The 19,759-nt window shown below is 41.8% G+C and overlaps 2 protein-coding genes across 4 annotated transcripts in view; both read right to left on the reverse strand.

Annotated features, from left to right (window-relative positions):
* Positions 1-5,344, reverse strand: part of ptmaa (prothymosin alpha a) — a 10,982-nt gene extending 5,638 nt beyond the window's left edge. The window contains exons 1-4 of one of the 3 annotated variants that reach the window (XM_013911176.1): positions 2,389-2,755; positions 1,472-1,590; positions 1,226-1,304; positions 595-597 (exon numbers count right to left, since the gene is read on the reverse strand). In XM_013911176.1, the coding sequence (XP_013766630.1) occupies positions 595-597; positions 1,226-1,284 (62 nt within the window). In that variant the 5' untranslated portion in view covers positions 1,285-1,304; positions 1,472-1,590; positions 2,389-2,755. Of the gene's footprint in view, positions 1-594; positions 598-1,225; positions 1,305-1,471; positions 2,756-5,151 lie in introns of those variants that run through there. The other 2 variants (XM_013911175.1, XM_013911177.1) reach the window with 2 other exon arrangements.
* A 6,586-nt stretch (positions 5,345-11,930) lies between these two features.
* Positions 11,931-19,688, reverse strand: LOC102202690 (prohibitin-2-like). The gene is made up of 10 exons (XM_005734257.1): positions 19,526-19,688; positions 18,573-18,705; positions 18,228-18,312; positions 17,169-17,248; positions 16,728-16,912; positions 16,411-16,540; positions 16,131-16,234; positions 15,719-15,796; positions 15,460-15,539; positions 11,931-12,723 (listed from the first exon to the last, which is right to left on the reverse strand). Exons 1-10 carry the CDS (start codon positions 19,544-19,546, stop codon positions 12,699-12,701), a joined length of 921 nt encoding a protein of 306 aa, XP_005734314.1. The 5' UTR covers positions 19,547-19,688; the 3' UTR covers positions 11,931-12,698.
* Between the last annotated feature and the right edge of the window lie 71 nt (positions 19,689-19,759).

The following is a 19,759-nucleotide window of genomic DNA, read 5'->3' on the forward strand; positions in this document are numbered from 1 at the left end:
TCCCAGCTACCATAAGGGAAGAGGCAGGGTACACCCTGGACATGTTGCCAGTCTGTCACAACACATGAGACAGGCAACCATTTACACTCTGATTCACACCCACTTGCACTTTCGAATGAACAATTGACCTAACCACATGTCTTTGGTCGTGGGATAGTCCGGAGTACCTGAAGAGAACCCACGCCAACACAACCATGCAAACTCCACACAGAAAGGCCCTGGCCAGGTGGCGGAATCGAACTAATCACCGCGCTGCCCATTCTTTAGAACACCAAGTTATATTTGCTCTTAAAACATTTTTTCTGCATTTTAGACAATCAAGTTACATTATTACACTGTTTTCAAAAAATGCTGTCAATTTGATATAACCAATTATGCCATCCATCCATTTTCTTCCACTTATCCACAGCTGGGTCGCGGGGGCAGGGGCCTAAGCAGAGAACCCCCAGACCGCATGTCCTGGGTCTGCTCTGGGGCCTCCTCCTGGTGGGACACGCCCAAACCACCTCGACTGGCTCCTTTCGATGTGGAGGAGTAGCAGCTCTACTCTGAGGATGATTGCAGCTGTGGCCCCAATCCACCTGCCAATCTTTTGTTCTTCTCTCTGCTCATTTGTGAACAAGACCCCACGATACCTAAACTCTTCCATTTGGGGCAGCAACTCGTCCTTTAGCCAGAGTGGACGCTCCACCCTTTTCCAGCTGAGGACCATGGCCACAGATCTGGAGGTGCTGATTCTCATTCCCGCCACTTCACACTCAGCTGTGAACTGCTCCATTGCGAGGCGGAGGCCACCACCTGGCTAACCAAGACTGGTAGGACTCCTCCTTCAGCTTGATGCCTCCCTTCTGAGATTACCACCACGACAGGCACCAACCACCTACCGGCCGCAGCTCCTTGCTGCAGCAGCATCAGCTATGGAGGTGCAGAACATTGTCCATTTTGACTCAATGTCCCCACCCTCCCTTGGAAACTGTTGAACTGGGATATTAAAATCTCCTGAACTGGGGCTTCTGGCAGGCATCCCATGTGCAGCCTATATGCTTGGGTGTGACAGGTCTGTCCAGCATCCTCCCCCACCACCTGATCCAACTCAGTGGAGTTGATAGCTCAAATGTTCAGACTTCACTATATAGTGTACAGACATTGTGGTACCTCTAAACTAAGTTTGTGAGATGTAATCTTTCAAGAAATGCAGCCCAAACTGTTGTTTGTATTTACTTACACAGCATGTCTTGAAATGTACACAAAGTCCTGCTTTAATGCGTCTGAGGACAACAGCATAATGCAGTCATATCTGAGGACTAATAACAGAAAGCACGAAAAGCTTGGTAAAGAAACAATTTCCCAAAGCCAAAGAATAAATTAGAGGAGTAAAACAGGTTGGTCTAAAGTATGATTAAACATTTAGCATGATTAATATAGATGACACTGAATATTACTAATCTACTGGAAAACAAAAAATACTTACCACTCAACTGATGTCTGTCCAACAGCTCCTTTTCTAGACTTGCAAGAGTTCAGTGTAATGTGGGCAATCACTAAACTCTTTCAGTCTAACGACAATTCTGCAAACTCTCTGAGAAATCTCTGACAAAGTAAAAAGAAAAAAGAAAGAAAGAAAACAAGAATAAAAACCAGCAAATTATTCAGAAGCAGATTAGATGCCTAATGGCTGTGCAACCATAGATAACTTACAACATAAAGTTCTGTTGTTTACAACATAGAACTTAATGTTGTTAAAGTTGTTACTTGTTAAAGTTTCTTGTTACAGTTTCTAATAAGCAAGATGACCAGATAAAACTTGTGGCTGTGTTTATATCTAACACAGGCTACCCCAAAATGTTTCTGGATGTCTTAAATTTGACTTTCACAACAAAACTTGTATACGAATACAGTTTTTAGTAAAAAGTAATGGTATTAAGACTACTTTTTAAAAAATGTAACTAAGCAGAAATGTTGCTAGTTAAATGTAAAAGCAGTTTGTTTATGTTGATAAAGAATGGCTAGATTTGACATTCACAGATGCCGCAGATGTAGCCATAAAGCATTAAAACAAATGCAGGAGTTCGAATACATGCTTGTAAATTATTGTGCTTTTGCCACCTAACAGTTTGTGTGAGGTGAAAACATGACAACGCTGCTAAGAGCTGCGAAAACGTCTCGTCTCTTATCTAATGATTTATAAGCTCACTTTTCCAATTTCGAATCAACAACAGTTAGTTTCACTGAGAGAAATGTAAACGAAAAAGTCAAAGCTGCAGGGTTTATGTTTTTTTAACCAACAGAAGCCAAGAGGCGGCGGCATGCTACAAGGCTAGGCTAACACTGGCTAGCAAGTTTATAAACCTGACACTGCAAGAAGGCAGAAAAAGTAAATTTACTCACCAAATCAGCGCACCTCCTATAAGAATCACAGTAATGCCAACAATAACCACTTAAGCTGAAGCTTCTCCAGCTGCATCCAGGTTTGCTCATCATAGTCCAGAAAAAAAAACCATACATGCCATGAAAGTGGAGGAGGAAAGCAGCCACATGGCATTTTTAAACCACATCATCTTATCCTTCCACTGAAGGAAGACTGCCTTTTGCAATTTCTCTGCAAAGTCATGCCATGATGAATTAAAACAAAATAAAATGACCATTTCACATGGTTTTAACTGGTTTAGTAGGCATTTGTATGACCTAAGATGCATGTTCTCAATATAGTTCTTTGTTTTTGTGTAGAAACAAAAAACAAACAACAACAAAAATACTAGGAATAAAAAAGCAATGAGAAAAAGCAAATCAAAAATTTATTACTTTTTAGCTGTACAGCTGGGTGACTTTATACAAAATTCCAATAGTGATACAAACTGTCAGATAATGAAGTATCTGAAGTACAATTTCATTAAGTCACCTACACAGAGGGTATGGCAGCCATGGCAGTTTGCCTTGAAAACAACAACCGTGATCTCCACATTTCAGCTTTCCTCAAAATAATAAGGAAACACCACAGAGAAAGCCTCTCATCACCACAAAACAAAAGATTAGACAAAAGACTAATTACCGCATCATCAGTATTTATCTATGCCTAAAACAAATAGAAAACAAATACTCAAAGTGAATATTTTTGTCAGTATGAGCGCAAAACCTCTCGGGTTTTTCCCTCCTGTCCTCACCTCTGTGGAAATGGGATGCCAGTTATCGTTTACAAACACAGTGCTTCGACGCTTTAAGTTGCAGTTGGCTGGAAAAACAAAAGTTATTTTTAACAAAGTAGTTTTCGGTGCCTTTCATGGACGCTCACTCTGCTTTCCAGTAGCACGCTCTAAACAGAGCATATTTACATGAATGCAGCATTTCACAGGATTCCTTCTAAACATGGCTGAACAGGACTACAAATCTATTCTTCACTCGTGAAATTGGGGTACATGATGCTCTGTGCTGAGTTTGCATAATAAAACGCGCGTTTGCACCCTGCCACTCCAGGTCTTTGGAGTGGTTTTCCAGTGTCTGTGTGCTAGTTTAAGTGCTTGATGAGTTGTTGGACTGCCTCTGTGTGGTTATTAAGAGACTGAAATAATCTCCATGTCTCTCATCTTATCTGATTGCCATAAATAGGTCTTAAAACACTGAGCCTTTGCCTTGGGTTTGATAACTAAAGGCTCCACATTAAAACGAGTGGATTAGACTGAAATTTCTACTTACTCTGAATTATTCTTAGACACTACACTAGGTTATCCAACTAATTAGGCTGCTTTTGAAGGTGTAATGATTATTCAATTGACCTGAGGTCTGCTGATGTAAGAAGGGCTGATTACATTTGCAAAGAGCATATTATGAACAGCACATTATGATTGGGAGCTGAGCCCCCCTAAGAGTTTGAACCTAGAATGGCACCTGGTTAGACGAAAGGAAGGCTTCCACCACTCGTGGAGCGCGCGAGTCGGCTTGTAGACAGACATGCACAGCTTCACGGGCACGGCTCGCGCGCCAGCTGTTTGAATTAGCGTGTACCTGTAGAACACCCTGCGCCTCGTCGCTCGCTGTCAGCCTTTGTTTGAAATGGAGCTGCTCGGAAACAAACTGAGCAGAAATCACCAGCGTCCCCTCGGCATCACTCAGTACTACAGTACCAGCGGGTACACGAGGCGCGAGGAAACTGAGACATTAAAGAAAACTCGGTTAAAGAAGAAGAGAGGCCCGAGGGTCGGGCACAGCAGCCTGCCTCCACCGTGACGACACTGGTGAGAAACACAGGAGCGTGCGCGCTCCCAGCTCCGCTGAGGGCCACAGTAGCAGTGAGGTGGAGCTCCACATGCATAAACTCAGATTATTGCTCGATCGCGTCACTGGAGTTACAGACAACACAGAGCTGGACAGTTAGAAACATGCGTGTCCACGCCGTTTCACCGCAGCGGAACTACCATTTGCTTTTGTGAATGATTACACGAATACGTATCAGAAGCACTAACAATGAAGCCGATATTTACTATGTTAAACCAAAACCAGAACAGTAGTTTAACAAGACTAGATGTGGCTCTGTGATAGTCCCACGGTCGTGAATGGAAACACTCGGTACCGGGCGGGAGATAACCCACTCTGCTATTCTACCTCCATCCCTGAAGGTCTTTATTTGCTTTCGGTCACTGCTTCGACTTCTAAACGTTCCCCAAACAGTAAAAGTAACAGTTCTGCGCGCCTCAGCCGGTTCAGTTCCCTCAACTATCCGAGAGTTTGGCGACAGATCGGGACAGCCCTCACAGAACACACACCTGCATTGACGAGTACAGCGGCCGTATATGTAGTTTGTGAAATGACAGACAGGCATCCTACAATCTCTGCATGTCTGACTCTAAATGAAACTGGGAGGCGGTATTAAGCTGCCCACCGAGGAAGCTTAGAAATGTTCCCTGTGCCAAAACTAGTACCTTAATAAGCCCGTCTTTATTCTTCATCCATTAGCTCCGATCCTTCAGTACATATGTCAATGGATGACAAATGTGTAGATTTATATTAGAATTTCGTGCATACAAGCAGGTCATAATGAATATCATCTAGAAAACTGGTAGTCTTCTTTTTCATACGCACTGTGCTTAAAATAGAAAAATTAGTAACATGTTACAGTTAGAAAAAGCATCGTGCCCTGTCTCCTTCTATTGTCCTTACCTTGGTGCTCAGTTCTCCGCTGCTTTCCACCTGGCTGTCTGCCATATTAGATATATAAAAGGAAATTATTAATATCCAGTCAGAATATAGCAAAAAATAAAAATGAACGTATTGTAATTATTCCAGCTGCTGTGTTAAGATAATCGTTGCGCTGTCAGCTGCTTGTCCGCCAACTGGAGCTCCCTTCTTTATAGAGCAGTGGGCGGAGAAGGGTGTCCAGAAGCGAACTGTGATTGGTGGTTTGGCTTTGACAATGTCCAGCCTACTATTGGCGAGGGGAAAACAATACCCAGCCCTCCTTGTGAGTGTGTGGGTCCTGACATTGATACACTATAAATCTCACACATGCTGTGTTGCACACACACACAGTGCATGTTTAACTTGAACAATTTCACAAGCTAGAGCCTGCACTTTATACTTCATACTACGATATGGGGCGATCGTGGCTCAAGAGTTGGGAGTTCGCCTTGTAATCGGAAGGTTGCCGGTTCGAGCCCCGGCTTGGCAGTCTCGGTCATTGTGTCCTTGGGCAAGACACTTCACCCGTTCAGAGGGCCCGGTAGCGCCGGGAGCCATTGAGTCCCTGAGGACATGTCAATGGAGTGCAAATGTGTAGATTTATATAATTATATTAGAATTTCGACGCTTTACTATACAGACCATTTTACTGTCATACATCTGCTGTTCAGTTGTGTAAGAAGCATCGCCTAATTACGCGTATTGAAAGAAGCGATGCTGAGGTAAAATACCCCAACAGCATAATGGGCAGGCACCTAGATTTTACTTCAGTAAAAGTACTAAAGTATTTCCAGTGTCAGTTAAAAAGCTGTCATCATGCTATATTACACTACTACTATTATTATTATTATTATTATTATTATTATCATTATTATTATTATCCTTCGGAAGTGAACATGCAATAAGATTTTCTTTGACTTTTTTTAAAGGAATAATGCAATCAGTTTCTCTCAGTACTACATGTATCAATTGTATCAAATGTATCAATTGTATGTGTAGTGGTTGTTATATATGCTTAGCCTACGTGCCAAGATGTGCCAAGATCGCATTTTATGTTCGTTTTTTTCGTAACTGACTATTGCTTCTATTGTCTTTCTATTTGTTCCCAGTTATAGTACTTCTGTATAAGAATGGGAAAGAGAAAGGCTGGACAAGGTAGCGAGATATAGAGAGGAGGGAGAGGAGGGAGGACGGAAGCTTGGTGGCAGGATTGGAAAGGCGTTATGGATCCAAAGGAGGAGAAAGTGTGAACATATTAATATGAAAATATTCTCTGTGGACAGGGCTGCATTTTTTTTTTTGCCTAATAACATTTTCATAATGCGTAGTAAGTTCTTTACTATTAAAGGAATATTCAATAATCCTAGTAAGACGTTAATACTGGAACTACAAAGTGAAGAAGAACGCTACACTGATTGAATCCGTCCTGTAATCAGGATAGCTTGTATTAAAAATCCCACAGAGGGCTTCGGGGGCTTCCCTCACCAACATGGCGAGTCTTGGAGTCCGTATTGCGTCTTGAATGTTTAACACTTGTACTGATTGGTTAGCAAACCGGAGTAAACGTAAAACTGACGCTTTGCGCTATGTGAGTGGCTGACAGAGCTGCCAATCACGCAGAGCCGCTTATGAAAGTGTGCGCGCTGTCGGGCAGCAGACAAAGACAGGAGCGAATCGGAAGCAGGTGGACGGGCTGTTTCTGAGCTGCTCTCAGGCCTCAGAACTCAAATGAAAGAACCTGAAATAACGCGTTTCGTACTTTTAAATTAAAGTTAGGTAATGTTTGAACACATTACAGAGCAAACTATGAACCAGTATGTAACAAAAGGAGAGATCCTTAACACACGGTTAAATTCTTTTGTCTTTTTATATCGTCTGTGTCACTTTTCATCAGAGACATCCCAGAGGTCTTGGAGGTGGAGAAGAAATTCCAAATATGAGCGATCAGATGGTTGCAGTGGGCACAGCAATCCTGGAAGAACCAATGAGGTCGATCTCCATCTCTGCTGAGACTGCAGATGCTTGGCTCAGAAGTTGGCTTGAACAGCCCATAGGGCCAACCTGGCCTGTATCAACAGTCTGGCTGCTGTTGACAATATAAAAATAATAATATGGGCAATGTTTTCTTGGATCATTTTAAATACCAACAAATCATTGTTGCTGGTCTTTACTGCCACAACCTACCCTTTTCTAATGACCACCTGAGTGCCCCTCCAAGTCACAATCATGTAAATAGAGAAAACAATAGTACCAAGCATTCTAACCAGTGGGTGGTATGAAGGAGGATGCAATTGATGTTTCTTTCAGAGTAATTAATGTTTGATTTTAATTAGGGCTATAGAGTAATCCATCGATTAACCAAGAAATCACATAAGAAATACTTTTGTCTTATTAATGAGCCTTTGGAAAGCTTCATCAAATACATATTATATAAATAATATACAATGATTACTGTCATATAGATAACAGAAAGCGAGAAAGACCAAGACTGGTGGGTGAGCTCCATTTTCTCACATCAGCAGAGAGAGCGTGGCACACTGTGATGTATAATAATTCAAATATGTCAATAAAAACCAACTCTGCTTTCAAGAAGAAAAATAACGCAGGAGGGTTTTTTAGCTCTGATTCTGTCTGGTCTCTAGTTTTTTTCTTGAATTGTGCAGGGCTTGTCTGCATCTTACACTTGGTATACATGACGTGACCTGAACATAGGACAAGGACTATCAAAATAAAACAGGAAGCACAACAAATAGTCAGACGTGGACGAAGACACACAACCTTAATGCTGGGAACAGGAGGGCATGACTGATTTGGAGAGACAGAGAGGGCACCTGGAACACGGAGTCAGAAACCTAAAGACTAAAAACTATAACATAAGCACAAAAACAATAAAGAGAACCAAAACAATGACTGACACAAAACCAAGGAATATTAACAAAACTCAAAAAGACATGAACACTGGGTCACCACACCCAGGACCATGACAATTCCTCTGCAGATGATCAGTCAGCTGTTTGAAAATCACTCTTTCAACGATTTTTGAGATAAAAAGAAGCTTGGAGCTTTTTAAGTAATGGTTTAAATATTGCCACCTTTCATGGTCTGTGGTACATAGACAATTATTATAGATAGGCTGATCATATTTAGGACTGAAACTTCATTAATGGTAGGACTTTTATGAGCAGTCTTGTATGAATGGGGTCTGAAAGACACATTGATGGTTTGGAGGACGTAATTACTGAAGTTGACTCAGATCAACTGGAGGAAAACAGTCTAAATGAATATCAACGCTACTGAAAGTAGCTGTACATAATTTTATGTCTGTGAGATGGTTATGAGTAATTTTGTCTCTAACCTCTTAGGACCTGACGTCCACATATGTGGACATCACATTTTGGGTTGTCTAGAACAAAATACTAAATTTTGCTCTACAAGGGCCTGATATCCACTCATGAGGACATTATGCTGCCACTGTTCTATCGACGTTTTAAACGAATGTCTTCATATGTGGATCTCATTTTTCTCAGAAACTAAAATCAAGTAATTCTTTGTTTTTGCATTCATCAGGTCCCAATCAGCCCAAACAGCAAAGAGAAATTAAAAATGCATGCCATGAAAGAGTTCAGGTCTTAGGAGGGTAATGGTGAAAATGATATCTGGGAAGAAGTTCATGAAGTCATTACAAGTTTATGTTAAAAGGATGTTTGTCTCAACAGCGCTCTGGCTACAGCGATGAAGAGAAACTTAGGGTTGTTCTTATTTTCTTCAATCAGTGATGAATAGTAAGATGTTCTGGCTTTGCGAAGGACTTTCTTATAAAGCAGCAAAGTGTTTCTAAATGATCTTCTACATTTGTGATACGCCATTTTCTCTCCAGCTTACGATTTAGCTGCCAGGGAGTCAGGTACTTCTGATTTTAAAGCTCTATTGTTCACAGGAGCTACAGTATCCAGTGTCATACGTAAAATTATTAACAAGATAATCAACCTCTGTTGGAGTAGTGTTCAGGTAGTGTTGGTACAAGGCATTGAAGAAGATAACTGTGGCTGAAATATATTCTTAAACTGAGTTAAAGCGCTTTGAGAAAGACATCTGTGATGAACTCTACTCCCCACTGCTGTGTGATCCATTCTTGTAAATTCACATGTTATTAGGAAATGATCAGACCAAAGAGGGTTTTCAGGAAACACTGTTAAATGTTCAGTTTCTATGTCATATGCCAGAACAAGATCTTGAGTGTGATTAAAGTGGTGGGTGGGTGCTTTGCCGTTTGCTGATAGAAATGTTGCATTTAAAATTACCTGATGGTTAAAAAACGTGACTCCCTTTATGCTCGCTCGTCTTCTACTAGGGGTTAAAAAAAACAAAACACAGTCCCACTTTAACACCTGACTTCCTGACTTTGAAAACACAGTTCTGACTCTCTCATCTTTTATGCGACATCCCCTGATGATTCATACACAAACAGGACTAACTTTTATGTGTTGCTGTTCCACAAATTGGTAAAAGTAATGAGCCTGTTTTGAAAATGTAAGGAGTAGAAAGTTGAGATATTTGTTTAAAAATAGTTTTCGTTCCAGCCCAGACCTGAGGAGAGCAGCTGCTGGGCTTTGGGAGGGAATATTTTCCCATTCTCATCTTTCAGAGCACTGCAGCTGTTCAGCAGTCCCTGCTCTCCATTGGCCTTTTTCAGTTGTTCAAAGGTTTGCACTACAGACATGCCAGTTCAGCACCTGGACCTTTCTACTAAAAAGCCATTCTGTTTTCCAAATAGAAATAAACATTTTTATTCTCCTGACTTTAGAGCAGTTTTCCACTTTTCCTCAGTCCATTTTAAATTAGCTTTGATCCAGACAGGATGGCTGTGTATATTTTTTATTTATTTATTTACTGCATATAATTGTACTTTGAATTTGAAAGGTAACAAACGGGTATCAGTGTTCTGCATTTGCTACTAACACATTTACATTGGCTGACTGCACTGATGTTAAAGTTTTACTCATAACTAGTAGCGCATGCATTAATCACTGCTTCACAATTCCAGCCCCTATTTTCAGATACATTTCTACTTCCTTCCTCAAATCTCCTCTCCCTCTTCCACCATCACAGGATTGCTGTAATCCTATTTGAAATGGCGGATGAGACAAACATGGGAGGGAGGGAGAAGTGAGGCGCCGCAGAGGCTGCAGGGAAACCCAGAGTGGAGCTGCAGTGTAAAGTGGAGCTGGACTGACCTAACTGCTTTGAACACAGTTAACTTACTGAGAGTCAGCAACTTCAGCTGTGCCTGTTGAATCAACCGCCCCACAACTGTGAAGCATAAGGATGGATTTTTCCTTTGAATGAAAAAAGCAAAGCCATAATGAAATCTAAAGCTTCTTTCTTTCACTGACATTCACTGGTCTTTGAGGGTCGAGCACGAAGCTGATGTTACAGGAGCCACATGGTTGATTTCCAATCCCAGTTAGCATAAAGCTAGTGTAAGATTTAGAGTTTAGCACATTACCTTAAACATCCTAAAAAGCACCTGATGTAACCCAACAGGAGCAACACACCCTGTTAACAGCATCACTGAAAAACTTCACCACAGTGCTGCAAACTAGCTTAGCCTGCAAAACGTTGTTTTTTTTTCATGCAAACTTTCAATAGCACAAACTTAAGTTTTGAATGTTTTTTTCCACAAAACAATTCAGCAACACATTGTTTATAGATCTAATATCCAAATATAAACTAAAATAAATTAGAACATTATATGTAAAATTTGCTTTTTCAAATGATAAAGTTTCACTTCCTGAGCAGCCCTTACCTTTGAAAATAATTCATCTTACAGCTTCCTCCATCTCAGTGTCATTTTTCTCAATCACTGGGAAATAGAGCAGCTGTCCATGAGCTAGCAGACACACTTGTGACAAACTGCACAGATGTACTTTATGGTGATGGTTGTTGAGCTCTTTAAAAAGCTGCATCTGAAATTACCTTGCACTAAACCAAGCTGCCATAACTCCCTCTACTGCAAAGTCTGGAGGACACATGAAGTTAAAAAGTGCCAGCAGGGCAAACCACAGATTAAGCCTCCAAATAAATCGTAGGAATTTATTCACGATTAACTTCCACCATTAAAATAAATCGGAGCAGAAAAAGGAAGCGGTTCAATGTCAAGGTCTCCAAGGCCACAACAAAACCTCACTCTTACTAGAAAGTAAAGAAACACCATTCTCAAGATTGAAACCAAAACTCTAAAGAGGCCAAATGGACAGAAGCGCTTGCTGCTCTAGCTTTATATGGGAAACCTGAAAGGAGAAAGTAGCTTTAAGAAAGGTCAGTGAATGCAATCTTAACCTTCTTCTGGAGCACATCTAGAAAGCAGTATGCTCTCTGCAGCATGTATATGATTGCGTCACCTATTTCCAGATTGGATCTATGTGCAAACTGCTGGTCTCTGGTGGGCATACTCCCACCTTCATCACATGCGATGTCAGGGCAAAACGCCATAAACCTGACTCAGGAATCACACACAGCAGGCTGACACAGATCCATAGAACACACCAGATCCTGCACTGGTGTAGTGCCTCCAGCTGTCCCAACTAGTAACAGTCAGTAATACCACAGGAGACATCCATCCATTGAACTTTTCCACTTCTCATTGTCGCGGTCGGGCTGGAGCCAACGCTAGCTAGACAGCCTGTTGGCATTTGGGTATTTTGGTATATACAATTATATTACGTATTAAGCTGTCCTACAACAAACCTTCCAGTAGGCTGTTTGATATTGCATTTTCCTTTACTTTCCTTGTCTTTAACAGTTGTAGTCAAATCTGTGGAGCCTGCATGTTGTCCCAGCACTTGTGTAGGTTCTCTCTGACTTCCTCTCACAGCCCCATCACATGCATGAGTTGCGTTTTCTGGCAATCCTAAATTGGCCACAGGTGTGACTATGAGCATGAGCGGTTGTCTGCCTCTCTGTCTTAACCCTGCAGTTAACCTTTGACAGCTGGTTAGTAGAGCGGTGTAACTAATAGAAATGAGAACTTTTCCTAATAAACTTTATTAATGCATAAGATGGTCTGCTAGCAGCAGTGGCTGTATTATGAACTCACACACATGTGTAAATGGAGCTAACATTCTCATGTCATAGCTGTAAGAGGAAACAGGAACATTTATTGATAAAACATGTAAAACGAACATCGCCAGCCAAACTAGACAAGCGGCTTGGAGACGTTTTAGGCCAATGAGCTCCTCCTGACAGAAGTCTCTGATCTTCTTAAGTATCCATATGTACTGTTGCATAAATCCTTCAACACAAAAGTCTCTGGTAAAACTGGATTTTGATCTTTTCATCAACAAATCTGTTAGACGTATTCAATGTGGATTTTAATAACGTCCCCTTTATGTATCACTACACAACTCATTGATGAAAGTCACTCCGACACATGAGAGAATTAAAACAAGTAAAACCATAAAGAAATCAAGTTTCCAGTCATGTACGTTGATTTTTCCAGTAGCACAAAGCAAGAGCTCGCGTCCTCTTCATCACTTCTTTGCACCCACTGTCAAACTGAAAAACAAGGGAACACCACATTAGCGTACACTGTTACACACAGTTAAACTCAGAGTCACAACTCTGCTGTCGAGCACAACACCGTTCAAATTTCATGTTATCAGGAGTGGAAATAAACTCAGTGGTAAAACGTAGAAATGGAATTTAACAACCTTGTTGAAAAAGCTGAGTCAGAAGAAAAGTGCAACACAGAGCAGAGACCAGATCCTTTAGCGATGAACAGGCAATAAATATTAAACATTTCACTTATTAAATTTAGTTGAACTAAATCTGTATTTACAAAAATAAAGGCACGAGTTTCAGATACGATGCAGATGTGAAGCCCGTTAGCTGTTTTCTTGCTTATGTGTTGTGGACAAAATAGAGACTGAAGAGTGTTCATACATTTTCCAGAGGAAGTAGTTTGTGTTTTTATTTGGTACTATATAAAACTAATGACTGCTGCCAGTCCTGACCGCTCGTCAAGTTGACTCGAACTGAGTTCAAGGTCATTGTGTGTTATTGCATTTACAAACTTCAGTGTGCATGCTGCCCACCTGCCTGGGTTACGACCAGGGATGGGCAGTAACATTACTGTAATCCAATTACTTATTTCAAGTAGCGAGTAGAGTAAGGGATTACTATTGCAAAAAGGTACCGTAATTGTCGGGCTATAAGCCGCTACTTTTTGCACAAGCTTTGAACCCTGCGGCTTGTAGTCAGGTGCAGCTTTTCTATGGATCGTCCATGATTTTTGTCATATCGTAAGACGATTTGTTTTGTTTGTTCCGCTGTTGTACGGCACTACGTTGCCTGGCGGAAGGGCATGTGATCAGACACACAGTATCTGGGTTCAAGAGTGGTGTGTTGGTCACATGTCCATCCGCCAGGCAACGTAGTGCCGTACAAGTAGTGCGAAAAACAAACTTCAAAGTAGCGCTACGCGTTCAGCGGGAGGCGTGGATGACGAACGGCGATAAACTTGCGAAAAGCAAGTTATGCTCAACTCCACCGGTGGAATCTGACAGTGTGGAAAAGTGTGAAAACATCCACGATCACTAACGGATTTCGAAGGGCTGGACTGCTGCATGATGGAGAGGACACCGCCACGGCCCTTCTGAGGGTGTTCGACTCTGACACTGACAACAAAGGAGAGAAGCTGAGAGTGGATGACGAAGCCATCCTGAGCCTGTTCGTATCCGACACTGGAGAAGAGGACTTAGGTGGTTTTAGTGCGCAGGAAGAAGAGAAAGATGGTGGTGAATGACTGACTTTTCTTCTTGTTAAAGCCGTGTCACTGCACCTGAGCCTAAAAGGTAGGCCGAATCTATTGTTCTGGTGTGCTGTAGGTTATTGTTAGGTACCACATTTGTTACTCGTTTATGAAGCACAGTACATGTTTCGTACTTGTAATTACCGCTACTTGTACGTATACCTAAAAAGTTGTGCAAATATGTACCCATAACTTGTTTTTCAAAATATTAATAAAAGGGGTGTGTCTCCAAACAGCCATCTCTTTCCTGACAATTCGCTTTGTGCATATTCTCTTACATATGATAAGTCAACATTGAAACACCTGCGGCTTTTAGTCAGGTGCAGCTAATGTATGTACAAAACAGGATTTTCACCTGATTTTAGCTTGTGCGGCTAATATTCAGGTGCGCTCTGTAGTCCGGGAAATACGGTAATTAGATTACCGTTTCTTCCTCATAAGCACGCTGCGTTACTAAACCGCGATTTTGTTTGTGAGAGTGTCTCATGACAATGACGTACGAGCGTGCGACGTGTGAAGATCAACGATGGATAATATAGAGTACGACCATGCACTGTACTTTTGAAAATAAGTCATGAGTAAAGTAATAGGATTACTCTCTTGGAGAAGTAATCAGTAATTAGTAACTAATTTCTATTTTCAAAACTGGTGACCACAATAGCCTTTCACAGCTGATGGGGTAAAAAGTGCCATGCTTTGGTGGAGAGGTGTGTTTGAGGGGTTTTTGTTTAGAACGGTTTGTTTTTGAAAAGTAAAGACCAGAAGTTTAATAATGTAAAAGCTCATCCGGCTCCCTCATCATTCGTAGGTCACCGCCCGTAAAGCAACTTTGAGCACAGTTTGTGGGGGAAACCATTAGGTGATCGTCACCTGCAAGTTTTGCTAAAATGTGAAAAAGACTCTACGAAGAGCAGCAGCTGAACTGTGGACAGATGGACACTGGACGCCTCAACATGGCACAAATCCACGAGTCCTTCAGCTGGATGAGCTAAAAAGTAAAGACTGTGCTTTGTTTTATAAACTAATAAAAGTGAATTTAGTGAAGGCAATAATGTTGCAATTGAATTTATGTTGATGCCAGCAGGATATTTTACAGGAAAAGAAACACTGTTTATACTTTCTGTTAAAGTGATGAAGATTAAGACGGAGGTTCACAGGGATCTGGCTGCTTTACTCACTGAAATGTAAAGTGTTGTTTCGCTTTGTAACTACTGAGCCATGTGCAGTCTGCTGATTGTGTGCAGATGCCAACAAAACTGAACGTGGGAGTTGAGCTTCAGCCTCCGATCGTTCACAGTCAAGACAAGTGGAAACTAAAAGAGGATGCAGCGTCCTTTGAAGTGATGCAGATGGAAATTAGCTGACAGCGAAATCTGGTACAAAACTGGTAATCTGTGCATGGTCCGAGTAATAAAATGAAACAATGAAGCGATGCAGACATTTGTGTGTTTGTGAGGGACAGAGACTGTGGGTAAACCTACTTGTTAAAAAGTGCCTGGTCTTGTAGGTTTAGGACCAAACTGTCAGCATTAAGATACACCTTGTTCTGAGACGATGCCACCTGGAAGCAGACACAGCAATTATTAGTCACCTCCCAATGTTGGGAGTTAAAGTCTACATTTTCACCTCGGGGAGGAATTCTGCTGATTACTCAAAAGCCAGAGCACACATTTCTGGGATTTTACTGAGTGTCAAGACAAAACAGAAACGAAGCCACGGGCAATGGAGGAGCGTACTGACCGTCTTAGCAATGTTCTGTGCCGCTCGGATTCTCCTCAGCTTCAGGTAACCAGGATTCTTAGTCACTGCTTGGCCGAGCTGAAGGAAACAGTTTGTGTTTAGATTATTAACGACATTCATACAATATGACAAGAAAGGTAGAGAATGATTACTTTTAATTGTTCTCTATGGATATTTACGTTTCTCACAGTTCATTCTCAGCACTTGTTTTGCTGTCTGACTCGGGTTACATACATGTGTGAAACCGTAGAGGTTTCAGGTACAACATCCCTACTTCCAGTTTGCACTCCCATAATAGAGAACAACTTTATTTCTTGGCTGACATGTAACAGCTTCTCAGAAAAACAGCATTTTGTTGTGCAGTAATAACTGCTGCTAACACTGCACCGAGACCACGTCAGTGTCTGCTTACCATTTTAGCAGCTTCAGCCTCTCCTTCAGCCTGGATGATCTTCTGTCGCTGATCTTGTTTGGCTTTCTCCACATAGAACTGGGCCCTCTGGGCCTCTTGCTGAGCTAAACACAAGACAACAGGCGTGGTCAATGCAACCCAAGCAGCCACATTTACTTCAGAGACAATAATGAAAACTATGGCAACAGCATTTTCGCTGTTTGTTGCTCCAGTGATGCTAATGACAGACTGGAGCAGTCTGATTCACTGTTTGATAACACTGTGGTATACTGAGCCTTACCAACTTGCTTAGCTTCCACAGCAGCAGTGTATTGGTTGCTGAAACTCAGCTCAGTAATGGCGACATCATCGAGAATGATGTTGAAGTCTTTGGCCCTTTCAAATAGCTCCCTGCGCACCAGCAGAGACACCTAAACGAGACACACCAACACAAGTATGATCTGCACTGTGTGTCAGCTTAGTGGAACGACTGAATCTACAGTCGAATCAGCTGAATATTATATTTACTGTTCTGGATCAACTTATCAATGCTGATTACAGTAACTGGCCAACAGGAAAAACATGAATCCCCCCAGCAGTGCGAAGGTGCTGCAGTACCTGTGCTCTCTGTGTGATGAGCTGGGAGGCATTGAACTTTGCTACCACAGACTTTAGGATCTCGTTAACAATAGACGGGAGGACTCTCTCATCGTAGTCCTTCCCCAGCCGTTGGTACATGGCTGGCAAGTTGGATGCCATGGGTCTGGACAACACCCGCACTCCAATATTCACCATCTGCAGATCTACAAACAAACATGCACGCACCAAAAATGACTGAATGGTTTCTTTGCCACCTCTCCAACAAGTTTTGTTATATTCGCCTTTGTAACTCTGAACTTAAAACAAATCTTTCGCCTCAGTTATTATACTGGCACATCGATACATTCATCAGCAGCTGTCTCAAGCACGAGCTAGATCACTATTACAAATAACAAATAAAGAATCGAGATAGAGAGTGTGTGACAGAGAGAGAGTGAGAAAGCCCCCCATGTTTGTTACCTTTGCTTCCAGTCAAAGAGGAGATTTTTCTGGGTTTAGCTCTGATATCGTAGATGATAGGGTACTGGAACCAAGGGATCCTACAAAAGATTTGAAAGTCATAGCAAAGCTGATCAAGATTTCGAAGCATACTCACATTTAAGTTATAAATGACTTAGATATCATGTGCTGTGATCACCTTTAATATTCTTAATTCATAATCTTTTTTTAAAGGTAATGTCTTGACCTCACCACAGAGCTCACAGCCCATTTCATGTCTTTATTATATTATATTATATTATATTATATTATTAGATGAGTGGCTGAGGCTGAAAAACAACACACATACCATAGGACCCAACACATGCCGATTTGTGGCCACCCACACAGTTTCCGCCATGTTTGGCTGTGGCTCATCTCCTGCACTACGGCAGTACTAAAGCCGATGGTTTTCTTGTAGTTCTTTAAACCAAAGATCTAAAGGCATCAGTACAGCTGGGCCATGAGCCTACACAGAGCTTTGTAGTCACATGCTCTAACTATTTACTGTCACCAGGGGGCAGCATCAAAAATCTCTAGAACCAGCCAAGAAGAGCAAAGTCCAAACCTAAAGCGCTAAAGTAAACCGAGTGTGCTTCTCATCTTCTTCACATTTTTTCCTGCACTTCTCCCCTTTACAGTCAAAGCTGGTGTCCGTTTCTTTTCAGGTACACTTGTCAATCAATCAGCATTTAACCTATGCATAGCAAATGCTGCTGGGCTACGAGCTGTTGGTTTTTTGGAGGACTGCATACAAGGACATCTGTGTACGTAAGTTGCACACACAGAATCCTTCACTCTGCCTAATCATGTACCTCTCAAACAAACATAAAAGTGGTTTGGAAACTGCTTTGGGTGTCATCAGGCAAAATGACTCACAAAAATAATAGTAAAAAGTTGTTTTTTTAATGAACTAAGAGTCAGTTTCTCGGGGAATATTCAGGGAGATTTCATTTAATCGTGCTGAGTGCAAAATCTGTATCATTAATAGATTCACATAAATTTATCTAAAATTTATCTTGACACTAGCTGTAACTCTACCTGAAATGTAGCCCTTCAGCCAGAACTGTGTCCATCTGCACCCCTCCGATCCTGTTGAAGATGATGGCTCTGTGACCACCCTCTACTGCTCTCACACACACACACACACACACACACACACACACTATATTAGCATGACTGAAGTTGTGAAACCTTGCCTTGTCACCATCTTTAACTCGATCAATAAGTACAGTAGTACAGTTCTAGTACACAGCATGTTATTAACAAAATTCATCATTAAAGTTTCTAAACAGGTCTTCGGATCTATTTCTGTAAATCACCATAGCATTACCCAGGCTGCCACAAATTTAAAGCATGGTGTAAAAATCCCACATCTGTGTTTACCTGTGTAGGTGGCTTCTTTAATGCCATATGCCAATGCACCAGCTCCAAGAAGCAGTTTCACTCCTAATCCGGCTCCTCTGCCACCAGATGAGGACATCCGACCAGCCAGATCCCTCAGGTGCTGGATTAACCGCTGCAGTTTGTGTTTGTATGTGGTGGCGAGAGTGCAACAACAAAAATACAATCAGTATCTTGGTGCGGTTTATGCTTATGTCAGGTGTAAAGCTTAATTTTTCTGATTTATCATTTAGCTGATGGAGCTATGATGGTGCAGTGGTTAGCACCATCACCTCACAGCACCAAGGTTGTGGATTTGAACTTAAGGCTCTGTGCGTGGAGTCCGCATGTTCTCCTCCCACAGCCTAAACACATGCATGCCAGCCGGGTTTTTCATACACATGGATGTGGACATGAATATTGGCTGTGTCTGTGTTAGCTCTGTGATGTATGTGGGACCTGTCCACGGTGGATCACTGCCTTCCGCCCACAGTTAGCTGGCATTGGCATGTTTAGGTAGTTAAGAAAAACGATGAATGCTTGAAAACCATATGTGGTAGTAGAGAAGAAACCCGCTATCCTTAAGCAGAAACAAGGTCTAACAGTAGCTTGCCGGATAGCCCAGTTCAGGTTACTCTACTAACAGAAGGTCAGCTACATGTAATCTCATGATATTGCCTACAGTGTGAAACATCTGCCTCACAGCGAAAGGTCGCCCTGTCCCACTATCTCCTGCCCTCACCTGTATCGTGTAAAGCCTACTAGATCACATACAGCAGTTGTCGCTGCTAACCGAGCTATTAGTGAACTACAACGAAATTAGCAAAGCTGCTCAATCTGATGGAGCATGCTAACTTGGCCTCGTCACCAGTCACATTAGTGCCAGATAAACATGTCGCACAACAACAAAGATCATGCTGTCTTCATTCAAAACCAGTCACATTTCAAACACTTACATTCGGCTCCTTATTCGCCATGTTTTAAACGTCAAAGCCCAAGGTCGACACAGATGGAACCCCTCCGCGTGGGCCGCAAACTACACTGGGACATGTAGTCCCCTTTTTCTTCGGCGTTTCACCTCATAAAAGCATTCTCACAGAAGTAATGCTGCCCCCTGGAGGTCTCTGTTAGCCTCCAAAATCCAGCCGTCATCTACAGGGTGGGCCATTTATATGGATACACCGTAATAA

This window comes from Pundamilia nyererei, unplaced genomic scaffold, assembly GCF_000239375.1.
Source record: "Pundamilia nyererei isolate P.nyererei 1_Seehausen unplaced genomic scaffold, PunNye1.0 scaffold00057, whole genome shotgun sequence".
In the NCBI taxonomy this organism is placed as follows: Eukaryota; Metazoa; Chordata; class Actinopteri; order Cichliformes; family Cichlidae; genus Pundamilia; species Pundamilia nyererei.